Below are 13,971 nucleotides of genomic sequence, written 5' to 3'. Positions count from 1 at the left end.
CAAAATAAACTCAGGCTCTGCAGATGTGGTGTGTTGGCCTGACCAAGCTGTTGGAAATAATTACAAAAATTCAAATATACTCACTGGCTTCTCCCTGGTTTTCCCCGTTGATTGGTGGCAGCCTGGCTTCCATTTAAATTGGTTTATTCTCTTTCCATGCTAAACCTCTCTGAGAAGGGATGGCAGTGCTGGGCACATCTCCTTCCCAGCGGCTGCAAACCGGCTCCGTGTGCCCTCAGCAAGCAGGATGGCCCCTGCTCGGCAGCCACATCAGCGGCCTCTCCCTGCTCCCCCCTTCTCCTCAGAGCCTTGCTGAGATGAAACACAAAGTAAAATAACAACAGCCCTGCAGCATCTCTAACTGAGCCCAAAGCCCTGTGTGGGGTGAGACCTCAGGGGAGAAGAGCAGGGAGAGCAAGAGGGAGCTTTGGCCGCTGCTGCCATGGCTGCCAAGGCCTACTGGGGCCTGGTGCCAACAGGCCACGTCCTCCCGCCAAATATCTGAAAAACACCCAAAAACCACCCAACAGTCCTCATCCTCCCTTGCTGCATCTTGATGAGAATGGCCTGTGCCCAAGGCTTAGGCAGCCTTTACCACCCAAAACTAAAATAAAGCTGGTTTTTTTCCTCAGAAACCCTGAGCTCTGGAGATGCTCCCATTCTGTTTCCCCCTCACTCCCCAGCCACCTCAGCAACAATAAACAGCATAATTTTGACAATAAACGGCATCGTTTTGATATGATGTATTTGTATTTACATGGTACATTTTAAAGCAATAGCTACACTGATCATACATATTAGAAACAATAAAAAAAGAAGTTAAGAACTAAAATGTACATCATACACTTGTATATATATTTTTTTTTTACACAGAGGTAAAAAGGCTTATAAAAATCAATACAACAGGGTTTTAACTTTTAGTATATAGATACATAATGATGAGGCTTCAGGCACTTTAATTTGTTAACGTGAGCAATAGCTTGGAAAAAAACAAACATAAAACCAAAACCTTTCCACAACAGGAAAAAAAAAATTGGTTAATGTTTTTGTTACCACAGATACAAAAATAAAATCTGAATAATTTCTCTCAAATGATTGATGTCAGTATTGCAAAGCTGACTGGGAGAATGCTACACACTGTTCAGCAGCAGTGTGGAAATTAAGGAGAAATATTTACAAAAAAACCACCCATTTCTATCCTTGTGCCCTTACACCACTGCCATCACGAACCAAATAACGTACGCAGCAAAATCTACAAGTATTACAAAAACCCAAGAGAAGAGGGAGGAAAGAGGAGGGAAAGAAAACAAAATAAAAAAAGAGGGACTTTTTTTTTTTATAACTTTTATTTTCAGACATACAGAAAGGCTTGGAGTATGTCTTCCTTACTTAAATAAATAGGGGCACTTCAAGACCGGACAAAAAACTGTAAGATCTTTTTGTAGTGTTGTGCTTTAAAGAGAGAAGATCTTACAGATGTTTGTTTACATGAAACAACTTTTGAGAACAGAAATAAAAGGAAAAGGTTGTTTCATTAATTATTTTTACGAGGCTGGCTTGATGTTTACTAGACACCATTGAGAGATTTGTCAACTGCTATTAGGCACAAAATATTTGTATTCCATTCAGCAAACCCAGACACATCACCCAGAGTGTAACACTCCATCCCTTTTCCACTATCATTCAATTTTTTTTCTCCAACCGAAAAAATCCCCAGTTACTGCTATGAATTAAACCTACCCAACTCTATAGTGTATAATAAGCACATTGCATACTTAATGGTTGACTAAAAAGCTGTGATTAACTCTCAGAGGAACCGTTGGGACATTCCACCAAGAAAGAATGGCAAGCGCTCCTTTTACATTTATTTGGCAAATTAATTCTTACAAAAAAAAAAAATCCTCTTTTAAGACTGATGTCAATGTGCAATAGAGGGAGGGAAAGGACATGCGCCCACTGGCAATTTACTGCAGAAAGAAATTATGGCAGGAACAGCAGTGCCAGCTTTGACAAGCCAATCCCTAGCTGCCTCAAAGTATTCAGATTGTACTATGCTAGTTAGAGCTCACTGCGCTAAATCATTTTTTTTTATTTTTTAATAAAAATTATTTGGCTATTCCTTGTAATATATTAGAAAAATACTCTTTTTCCAAGCTAATTACAAGCCTTGTACACAAGACAACATGACATTAAAAAAAATAATTAAAAAAAAAATTTAAAGTAATATTATCCTGCTGTATGCACCTTATGCATCCACTTGATAAACCTGGGTGGTGAACTGGGGAGGGGGAAAGCCAGGCAGACGCCTCAGTCTGGCTCCTGCAAAGACTCACATGCTCCATCCCACACATGGGCTCACAGCAATGCTCTGAGACACGTGGAAGTATCTGGCGGATTGGGACCGCAGGTCACAGACTGGAAGTGGTAGTTAACATCCTGGCTTTGGATTTTTAAATACCTGCTTAGATTGCTAAATGTTGTTACTACAGTGGACGCAAATGTTCTCATGCTCATGTATACAGAAAACAAACACACACGATTTTCGATATAATCCACCACTTAATGCAGCATTTCCCCAGAATTGCCATAATAGTGCTTTTGACATTGCATTGTTAGTAATTCTTTGCATATCAACAATTTTCCTCATCTGTAACCTTAGTGTTTTATTCACAGATCTCTACGTTGCTGGCTAATGAAGAAGTTCCCTTTCTTTTTTGGGCAGAGCTCTGAAAACACATTTTTCCAATGTTATTTAGGGAAAAGAGAAAAGCCTAAAATTTAAGTTTCCCTTTCAAGTAGTGGTCTGAAATGATTACAGGTAAGGAGGACTATCAGATTCTCAACGGTTATGTGACTATGGTAACTGAACCTTACTTTCTGTTCACAGAGCTGTATGAACAGAGGAATAATTTAAGATGTTTGCTGAAGGAAATGACGATGGACCCTAGAAGAGAAACTGCAGCTTAGATGGCTATTTTAGCTTCGGAAAACAGAACAAAAAACCCAAAGAAAACCAGTGACAGAAATACTGTGTTGTGGTACAAGTTTGTTACTAGCACACCTTCTATACACGCACAATAGCTTGACGGTAAGTTAAAATATCTTCCAAGTGAGATCTCATTCACTACACCGCCCCATTTCTAGAAATGCCAAAGCTTGCTAACACGCTGATGGTACCACACAAGCAGAGGCAAGACAGACACAACCTGGAGATGTTCTACAATCCACCACCATTTAAAGCAGTTCTTCTCTCAAACTCATTTTAAATGAAAACAAAAATATAAACATGTACAAGACAGTCTGTTTTGATTACAGATTAATAATACAAAAGTCTATGCTGTAGGTTAGTTAGTTAGAACAGTTGATGAGCAAATCAATGCAGTGTGAGCCCCAGACGACCCAATGTAAAGTGATCCAAACTGGTGGTTTCCGGATGCTGTCGGGCACAGTGGCTGCATTAAAGTGAGTGACCTCAGTGCTCCAAAACCAACGTGTTCCTTGAACTACAGGAAAAACCTAACGCTTCGAATACATCTGTAGTCATCCAGCAGCTTTGTGTTTTCCACCACAGCACCTGCACATGACCCCACAGTGGTAACAAGCCCGAAGCGGCAAGTAACAACACATACATGGAGCAATGAAAGACAAGGCGATAAGGGCCATCCACCGGAGGCAAAACATTTCATCACTGGTGTCGCACGAGCAAGGATCTGTATAGTCTCCTTCTGGGTCGGACATACAGTGATAGAGCATAGTGTCTGCGCACCACATACAGCTCACTCGATGGATGCAAGTCTTGACGCGGTCTGGAGCATCCTGGCACTGACCCCGCTTGTTCTCCTCGTGGTTGAACATGTCCCTGCAGTACACGCACCGCGACCTCTCACCATCTTCCTTCCGCCTGGGCTTGAATTTGACAGGTTGAGTCTTTATCACAGCACCCTTGGTATCCTCACCCAGGTCAAAGTCCGAGTTGTCTACGTAAGGGTAAGTGTATTCGTGTTTCGAGGCCTCGCTTTTGGCAAAACGTACGTAGGAGTCCATGTCATCAGGATCAAAGTTCTTTCCTCGAGCTGGGGCATGGCGATAATCCTCATATCCAGTCATCCAAATCTTTTCCCGAGGATTGATGCGCACTATCTCCTCATCATCATCTGGAAAGTTGACGTGCCGGTAGGATCGTGGTACTGACTGTGGAAGTAGGAAGAAGATGGAGAGAGAGAAAATATAAATAAGCTCATTTTGCTACTGGTAATCACTATCTCCTTGCTTCCTGAAGAGCCATTATTTAACAACTGTGTCTCTCCTTCTTTATATGCCCTTCACCATGATCCATCAGTCTTTCAGCCTTTGGCTCAGGAGGGAGTACAACTGTCACAGTCCTACAATGGCCTGTGTGCATGTGGTACAACATAACATGCTAAACCCTAGTGCTACCTGCCCCACCCCCCTCTTTTTTTTTTTTTTTAAAGAACAGGAAGCCATTTAAAGCTAATTGAGAAGGAAATGGGGAGAGCAGAAGGAGGGAACTGTCTCTCAGGCATGTGGAGGAAAACCAAACACTGGCAAACTCTGGCAGACACAGAGGCAGCAACACTGGGAAGAAACCTTACTTGTTCTAGATGGTAGTGGTCAGAGCTGTAATGGTCGTGAAGGTGTCCACGAGTGCAAATTCTTCGATGTTCGCAGGATGCAGGAGAAGCCAGAGTTCGCACAGGCTGTTCCCTTTTCTGAGAGGAGTTGGAGGAGCTATCTGTAGCATTCTGTTTTAAATGGAAAGGGGGAAAAAAACCCGTCATACATTCAGCTGTTACCACACAGGGCATTAAGAGATGTTTTGCCACTCACTGACTTCGTGCACACCTGCAATATTGGCAACACCTGACTGCTGGAGGCTTCACGAAGTTTCACATAAAATACTTGAAAGAGGCAGATCTGTTGCCAGGCCGTAAAAGCTGTCACCACACACATGGAAAACTAATATGCCATAGACTGCCCGTGACATATTCACCAACACCACTTGTATTCGCTTGGCATGGTATTTGTTATCCTGGGCATGGCGGGATGATGAGTGTTCACCAGGAACTACCTCTGAAGAGCGAAGTTAAATGCCCAGCAAATGACGCAATCCTGTAGGTCCTGAGGGTTCAGACAGAGCATCTGTGTGCCCAGGCTGTACCCCCACCAGTTACCCAGGCTACAAAAATACTGGCAATTTTGTTAACCTTTACACATTCTCCAAACATTTACTGTACTCCAATTCATCACTAGCTACTTGAATAATCAGCTTTCCCTTAAAAACTTCAGGATTTTTTTTTCTTGTTTTGTTACTTTTTTGCCACTCACGATTACTGTGTAATGAAGGTTACTTGTGTTTTTATACACTCCTGGCTCCCTGTGAGCACTTTCTTTAGGGTAATTAGTTACATCACCATGCAGCAATGATCACAAAAGGGTGAAACATCACACAGTAACATGCTATTGCCAATACCTACTGCTTTTTAACAATCATATTTCTCTTCCTGCAGAAACACACAGTGAGGTAATAATGTCAGCCATCATCTCTCCATAGCCCTTCCTTGACTAAAACAGTTGCTATATATTATTAAGGAATTTTCCCATTCGTTCTATTTATAGGTTTTGGGCTTTTTCATATTACCATGAATATCAATGGATAGTTGTTAAATGCACCAGGAAACCAAGAGCAGGTAGAAGACATGCACAACAAACAGAACAGCTGTAGCACTGCATGTGCCTGAAACATTGGTGCCTGAAATAAAAGAAATCTCCACCCCACCCCCTCTCAACTAACAAGATATGCTGCAGCTACAAGTCCACAGAAAAGGATTGCCACTGCAGCCAGCTGAGACACAACCTCAAGAGCAGAGAAGAATCCTAATGGTAGTAGCAGAAGACTGGTTTTACCTGAAAAACCTTCTCTCCTTGTCAAGAATGCACTCTCCAAATACTTTTTTCCAATGAATCGCACCAGATGCATTTCTTGCTCCAAGAATACAAGAACCCTCATTGTGAATATTTGTTTATTCTGAAAACAACACTCTGAAAGACTCTGTCCAAAGGTGAGAACACCTTGAAGCATTACAACACAAAAATAGGTGTTGGTTCTCTTTAACTCTTACAGCACCTTAGAAGTACCGAACTCCCAACTTATTTTCTTGAAAGCAAATACACAGTTGTTTGCAGTGTGATGTAAAGCCAGGCTGGGTTATCTGAGAGGTACAACAGGGAGAATGAGTTTTGATTGGCTGACACCCATTAAGAACAGACTTTTAACACGTGTGTTTGTTTTAGTTTGTTTTTTTTTTTTTTTAACAAGTACATAGAAGCAGATCAACTCTTAACATAGTTAACAACAGCTCTAAAGTGGAACTGCACCAATATTCAGGCTCTTTCAAAAAAGAGGTTTCATCAGCCCAGTCTTCATAACTTAGTAGACAAAGGCATTTCAAATCTGGAGTTTAAACCTCTCAAAGCCAATTCTTGTGCACTTTACTTCAGGCCCTACAATATCTAGCACATTTTGGAGACATTAACAAAATGGAAAAAAAAAAATTAGCAGCTTCTACAAGTGTTTTGTAGTAACATTAAGCTTAAATCCTGTTTGAAAACCCAGAGAAGAGTCAGGATTTAGTTACAACAGTCATGTTGGTATTCACACAAGTACCTTTCCTGCACAGCTGTATGTGGTGCAGACCAAGATGTTGAGCTGTGATTTAAGCTTCTAAGGAAGTCACACAATACACCCCATAGCCCAGGCAGCCCCCAGCCTGCTCTCACAAAGCTAAACTTTGACTGGCATGAAGCAAAAAAGAGACAGGGCTTTAAAATGGTACCATGGCAGCCAGCAGGAACCTACACCTTCAGTGGATCCACAGCTGAGCCCTGCTGGGACAAGACTTTTGTGGATACACTTTGAAAACACGATGGGTGTTCATGGTCCGAACAATGCAGCCTGGGGAAACAACCCAGTGGGAGGTCACAGCACATACTGTCCTGCAACTGCCTCCCTGTCCTGGATGAAAATAAAAATCCCACCCAAACTGGATATAACTCCTTGATAATCTCAGCAGGGCAGCTGGGAGCTATAACTAGCCCTCCAAGCATTGTGCTATTTGCTGCCTCTCTGGGAAGGCAGCATTTTTGCAATAGGCAACTGGAAAAGAGCTTGTAGTGATTTTTATCTTGCCTGATTTGTATCTACCTTTGCTTTCCTCCACACCTTCTTCTCCCTTTAGACCCGTCAGGGCAACCGAGCCTCTCCTCCACATGTGTTGACATGGCTACAAAACCTGTTTGCAGCATACCAGAGTCTGCGGCGCTGCCCTCCGCTTTCACCTTATTAAAAATCGCTGTATTTCCACATTCAATGTCCTCAGATCAGACAGGCAGTTAGCCAACACAAACACTTACTCTATGCACCCAGGAAGGGGAAATCAAGCTGTCCAAGACTGGGTCTCTGCTCACTCGTCCATAGAGAAGCTCATGCTGACCCCTGGTTGGTGACACTAAAGGCAGTAGCTGGGTGACAAATGCTGTGTCTGCAGAGTTACCTTGCTGAATATCACCTGAGATAAGCACTGGTGCTTTCCACCAAGGTCCCTCACTGATTCAAACTCACTTAAGGGGAGAGAGTGCCCTTAACATACATGAAAGAGTGGTCTGAGGATTGAAGGAAACAAAAGAGGTAGAAAACTCCTGCCTCCCAAGCAGAAGGTCACCAATGAACCCCACAGGCTCCTCACCTGTGCTGGTGGGCACACATCAATGACATGAGGAGAGAAATGAACAAGACAATGACAGAGTTTCTGGATGAAACTATTCATGAGACTCAAAAGCTGACCCTGAAAACTTGCTCAAGAATCTCATAATACTGAGAGACTTTTAACATGCTGGATGTTAAAAAACCCCCAAACATAATTGAAATTAAAGAGCAACCTGACATCAACACCTTGATCTGACACAGAGAATGATGTCTTCTGAGCCACTTACTGCTGTTCAGGAAAGAGGTCCTGGGATTAAAATAGGCAGCTCTGTGACAGTGTCCACTTGGGGGCTCAGAAACAGGTTAGAAAGAACCAGTGGCAGCAAACACCAAGGCACTGCATCTATCTGCTGTGCTGCTCCAAGCTGTCTGTGGTGCTGGTCCTCCTCCACCCTGGCCCAATAAGGGTATTTCCACCATGGCAAACCCACAGAGCCATGGCCAGGACCACAGCAGACGTGAGATGGCTTCTCAACAACAGCTGTGTCCCTCCAGCCTGGGAAAGAGATCATGGAAGGGACCAAGAAGATGAGAAGTCTACTGAATTGTGAATCCCATAGGAATGTGAGCAGGAAGGGGTAATTCTTCTAGTATCCTTCAGAAAGGAAGATTACAAGGCATTCACTGGAACAGGCTGAAATAAATTCAGGCAGAATGAGGTACTTCTGATGGTGGCCATGGCTAAAATGCGGTTCAAGAAGCCAGAGGGAAACCCTCAGAAGAAAGTAAGTGACCAAGGATTAGAGGCATGATGATGGCTCAGGCCTCTGAAAGTGTGCTGCTCTCTCAATGCCCCTCCACTGGGACTGAATCTGGACTTGGTGACCGGTGAAAATCAGACATATTCTCAAAGAAAAGACACACTCATTTCAGACAAGTGCCACTAAGAACAAATGATGGCAAGATTTTGTCAGTGAAAGAAGAGGGGAACAACTTCCATCCCCCACAAGAAGACTGGGACTTGGCTGGGATTATCTACCATCAGCATAGCAGGGAAAATTTTGGTGAAGGGTGGAGACATGAGATGTTTGCTGTAAGTCTTCCAAATACAACATACTCACCTGCAAATACACATCTAGAAAGGACATGGCCTCCAGAGCCAGGCTATTTCACAGATGGAAAATCAGGTCCCAAACCACTGGTCTCTCAAAGAAGCACCATCTTCTTCTCAAACCTGTTAAAACCAAGCCAGCTCCAGCATACGGCTTTGAGGGGAAACTACTGAATACATGCCTGGTAGTCACAAAGAGAAAAGAGCCCAAAACTAAAGTTGTTGGAACAGGGAGTCTGATAACAAACTCTGTTTTAACATGCCCTCAAATGCTCAATTATGAGACATTTGTGCTGCTTGTACCAGAACCTTCTGACTGCTACAGCGGTCACAAACTCTTGTGGTTTCACTGCTTGGATAACAAAATCATTAATCACGACCATAAGGGTAATTTTATAAAACCTGTGCAACACATTTCCTGTTGCAAGAGAGCTGGATGTATCTGAGCAAGCACACGTACTGCAAGTGTGGTATGGCTGCTTAAAGAAACAGCACCAGGCTTCTACAGGCAAATGATGGCACTGTGGTAATTTAAAAAAACAGAAAAGCAGGTCCTTGTTTCCCCCTCAGACTTTCAGAAGTGACTCATTAAATTAAAAAACCCCAGTCATTAGTAAAGAAGATTATGTTAATCATTTACTGCAGTTTATTTCTCATTGAAATGGATTTGTTACACAAGAAGGCTAATCAGATACCTAAGCAATAAGCATAGATGAGCATCTGTGAAAAAAACACACGAGAAAAAGAAGTCTTCTCCTACTTCTGAACTGGACTGATCACCTTGCCTCTAATGACTTCACAGAATAGGTTCACTCTGTGTGATGCAACATGCAAGGCTGACTACAAAAAAGAAGAAAGATTCCTCTCAGAATTATGAAGCAATGCAATCTGTGGCAGCTTGTCAGAAATCGGTTGCCAGAGGGAAATTTTAAGAGTTCTGTCACTTAGAACTTCCAGAAGTGCTCTCTGCCAGATGAAGGATTTGCAAGTTTGCTGTAAAAAATAATTGTGGGTCAAGCAAGACAAGATTTTTTTTTCCTCTCTAGAATTTTAATGGTTGCATGAAGCAGGGGGGAACAGATGTATCATGATGTCGAACAATTAGCTTTGCAAGAAATGGTCCTGAGGGAATCAAAACCCCAGTGCCAGCCTGGCCTTTGCAAAGCACAAGCCAACCTGCTCTCTACTGCCCTGCTCCACTTTTCCCCATCTCCCACTGCCATGCAAGCCCACACACCACAACATCCAGATCCAAGGGGGCCTCTTGACATGCAGCACAGAAAACCAAAACTTGGTGGGGCTCGCAGTCTCATCTTTCCCAAAGGCATCCTTCTGCAACAGCCAGAGCTCCTTGCAGCAGCTCCTGGGTTCATCTGAGGAGGCCTGAACAAGTTGAAGAAGGGCCCAGCACCAGCTCATCTTTTGAGAAAGCATCCCCACCATTCCCAGGACAAGAAACTCAGCTCTTCTTGGGTTGAGGATGAGCCTAGAAAAGTGACAGTCAGAGGGCTGCATCCCAACCAGATGTTGTGCCACAGCCCAACCACCAGCAGCCAACACGTCTGCAATGGGCTCCCCACTGGCAGCCAGAGCCCTTGGTGTGCTCTGCCCAGGTGCAATCCCTTGGGAGCCCCAGCACATTTTCACTTGACCCTTTGCTTTCACTGGAATACAGGGAGGCACAGCTGTGCTATCAGCACGGAAAGGAAGAATGATAAAGCCAGCAAAACAGCGCAGCAAGTGAGTGATACCGAGCTCTGCGCCGGCCCGGGCCTTATCTACGGAGCCGCTGTTTAGGAACTTCACAAAGAGGAAGTCTGAGAGTTATTTCGAATGCATGGCAGAGAAACTTCCACCTTTCCAAAGAAATTAAGATAAAATATAGTCTCCCAGAACTCCCTCAGCTTAATCTTGCCAGACCACAACAAGTCCTTCCGTTCTCCTCCAGCTTTTTTTTTTATTTTTAAAGCCTAAAGAGATACAGCACTTCTGAGTTTCACAGATAGTAGAACAGCACAAATCCTAAATTTTGTCTCAAAACACCTTTTTCTCTCTATTCAAGAAATTTAGAAAAGGGAACAGCTGACATTTTCCATCAACCCCTAAGTGTGCCCGATATACTCAAGACAGCCCATTTCAAAGACAGCTTAGACTATCCAAGTATTAAGAAAGAGATTCAGTGTGAAAAATCTTTTAAGATTTGAGACTCCTGTCTCCTAAGCACAAGCTTTTAATTTGTCATGGCAAGACAAAGCCACAGAAGAGAATGCTTTTGTCAAATTTCTGTTTGTTTCCCATCACTGAAGACAAGATAGAAATTGTATTGAAGAAAATTGCTTCCACACATTTTTGAAATATTTTGCCACTCTCATCCAGTGGGAATGGCTGGAGCTGAATGTAGGTCTACTCTGCTGAATGTCTGACGGATAAGTTTCACGTTAGATCATATTCCAGTTCAGTTCAAAGACAAATTTGCCATACACAACCATTACAATGGTCATTACAATTACATGTCCAATACCAGAACAGGAGTAGAATTTCTCAAATGTCTGGACTGTTTTCTAGTCATCCCTGAAACAGACACCTACGTAAAGTGCAGAAGGTTAACTATTTTTTACTGCTATCTTCTCTTATTTTAAGTTTTTGTGGTTATAGCTTTTAGTGCCAGAAAGATGCTGGTGGCTGTGCTGGCTGAAGTCAGCAAAACTTAAGGAACATTTACAAGAATTCAGCGCACAAGATCCTCTCCATTAAACCCCTGCTAAACCCGACTCTGGCATCATCAGGCAGCTCTGCATGGGCCACAGATGTGGCTTAACAGCTCACTTCAAGAAGTGAAAAGAATATATGCGACCCAGACATGATTAAATGACATGACAAACACTCAGATGTGGTAAGGGGGAAACCTCAGGGAGATTTTCCTGTTTCACTACTTGCCTTGTACAAGGCATCAGACATGACTGCAAAAGCAGGCATTGAAAGAGATAGAAAGAGAAACCTTGTCTGCAAAAGTCAGAGGAGGACTGAAGTGAGTACCCCATTTTGCTCAGACTCAGACCTGGACCAGAGGCTCTGAGCAGGTCTATTCAGCATTTCCCTCCCAGGATACCCCTCCCCGTTACTCCACCACTGGGCTAGAGCACCACTTTGGTGGAAAGTCTTTGCATCAGGTACTTATAAGGGAAAACCAGAATGTTCTAAGAGGGAAAAAAACCCCAAACCACAAGCCCAGTTTCTAGGGCTGCTCCCCCAGGCAGCACAGCAATCCTGCAGTACAGTGGTGAGAGCAGGGTGGCTCTGTCTACCCACAAGGTGCTTGTGTCCTCATCCATGTGGAGAGCCTCTCCTTACCAGGACTCCCACGCTTTCTTCCTCATTCCTGCAACTCCTCCGTGCTATGGCCTGATTGGATTTCTCCATGCTGAGACAAGCTACACTGCTCCAACTGGATCTTTTTGTTTAAACCTGGGAACTGTTTAAACTAACCAACTGCTTAATATCCCTCTATCTAGGGATAGAGGCTGGCCTTGCCCTTTTGCAGAGGCTCTGGTAATCTGTTTATACCTTGAAAATGACATCCTGGTGTGGACTATAGCATTGCTGGATGCTCCAGCATCCAACATTTGCGCTTGTACAGCTCTGCAAAGATTAGCAGAGCCTCCTTCTCTAACAAAATTATTCACATTACCACAGCTGTCCTCTGCTAAGGCCAGGAGAATGGCCACCATGGTCTGAACTGCTGAGGAGAGGTGATGGCCACCACTCTTTCCCCCACCAGTTCCATCACCTGCTCTGTGGGCATGCGTGGGTGCAGGACCACAGGAATGCAGCCCAAAATCACTTTTGTATCAGTTCCCTATCCTCAGCTGATCATCCATGTGGTGGCACAGAGGTACAGAGAGCAGAGATGGGGGAGGCTGGAATGGGAGCTCCTAATTTTCAGGTGCTGACAGGAAACTTAGCATGTCCAACACTGCCAAGAAGCATTCCTTTTGTAAGATGGGTAAGGATGCTAGTAAATAAAGGAGGGAAGTTCACAAGGGGGTGTTAAACACTGGACAGCTGAGCACAGCTGGGAACAGATGGCTCCACAAAACTCACCATGAATCTCAGCTCTTCTATATAAAAACTTTCAAGGAGGGTGGAAGGAAATAATATTAAGGGGGGAAGAAAAACACTAAAGAAAATTAAATTAGCCAAGTTAAAAGAATTTATGCACCTAAACCATCATTAATGTCTTTGATGCACTTAATCCATCATTAATGTCTTTGCCATGTATGCTGCAGCCTCTAAATTCAGCCATGTTCCTCCTATATAATACAACAGGTTACAGAGGGAGAAAAAACTAAATTAAATGCAAACTTCCCACAGCACACTGATACAATATTTTAGGAAGTCAGTTAGGGGTCATTTATTCACACAGTTATGAACACCGATGATATTTTAGCTGGAATTTATCACCAAAATAGAATCCAACAATTAGCTGATGCAAACTTTTAAAATACCCTCCTCATATGCACTGCAAATATGTCAGGCTCTGATTAAAAATGTAATGGTACTTATTTACTTCTGTCTTTCCTTCTCCTTTTGCAGAAAGAGCCAGAGACCTATGAACTGCTTCCTATAATCACTTCTGATTTAATTTTCATAAAGTATTCACAAGATACAGGGCAAGCAGACCCTTAACAGAACACATTAGACAGGTGAGGGAAGGCAGCAAACCTATTTAGATGCAGTTCTTTATAATGCATTTCTGTACTGGGCAGAGGTCCCCAGACTCTTGTGTTGTTCACTCTCAGTTACTACCAGGGGGACAGAAGGAACACCACGCTACAATACTTCCTCAATCAAAAAGTTGTGGGGTTTTTTTATGGCTTTTCTTTTTTCTTTATAGGGGTGAGAGGGGGAATCTGTCAACTTAAGGAAAAATCTTGAAGCCTGATATAAAAAAAGCATGTTTCATTGCTAAGCTTTACCAAACTACTCCTTTCTTTTCCAAATTCTCCAAAAGAAGAAAGCCAGAGTAAACAAGCAAACAAAAATCCCCCCCAAATCCAATCATTTGAGAGGATCCAAAATTCAAGGACACACTCCAGGCAGGCTCAACTCTCTGTTTGTTTTGGGTTTTTCTTTTCTA

The 13,971-nt window shown here is 43.1% G+C and overlaps 1 protein-coding gene across 1 annotated transcript in view; it reads right to left on the bottom strand.

Annotated features, from left to right (window-relative positions):
• Window positions 1–728: 728 nt before the first annotated feature.
• The window catches only part of SPRED2 (sprouty related EVH1 domain containing 2), a 33,296-nt gene continuing 20,053 nt past the window's right edge, over window positions 729–13,971 (bottom strand). Inside the window, exons 5-6 of the mRNA XM_015622617.3 lie at window positions 4,614–4,763; window positions 729–4,191 (exon numbers count right to left, since the gene is read on the bottom strand). Of these exons, the coding sequence (XP_015478103.1) occupies window positions 3,541–4,191; window positions 4,614–4,763 (801 nt within the window). The 3' untranslated portion in view covers window positions 729–3,540. The remainder of the gene's footprint in view (window positions 4,192–4,613; window positions 4,764–13,971) is intronic.

This window comes from Parus major, chromosome 3 (genome assembly GCF_001522545.3).
Source record: "Parus major isolate Abel chromosome 3, Parus_major1.1, whole genome shotgun sequence".
Classification (NCBI taxonomy): Eukaryota; Metazoa; Chordata; class Aves; order Passeriformes; family Paridae; genus Parus; species Parus major.
Note: the sequence above shows the minus strand (reverse complement) of the source record. Positions and strands in the feature narration are given on the sequence as shown.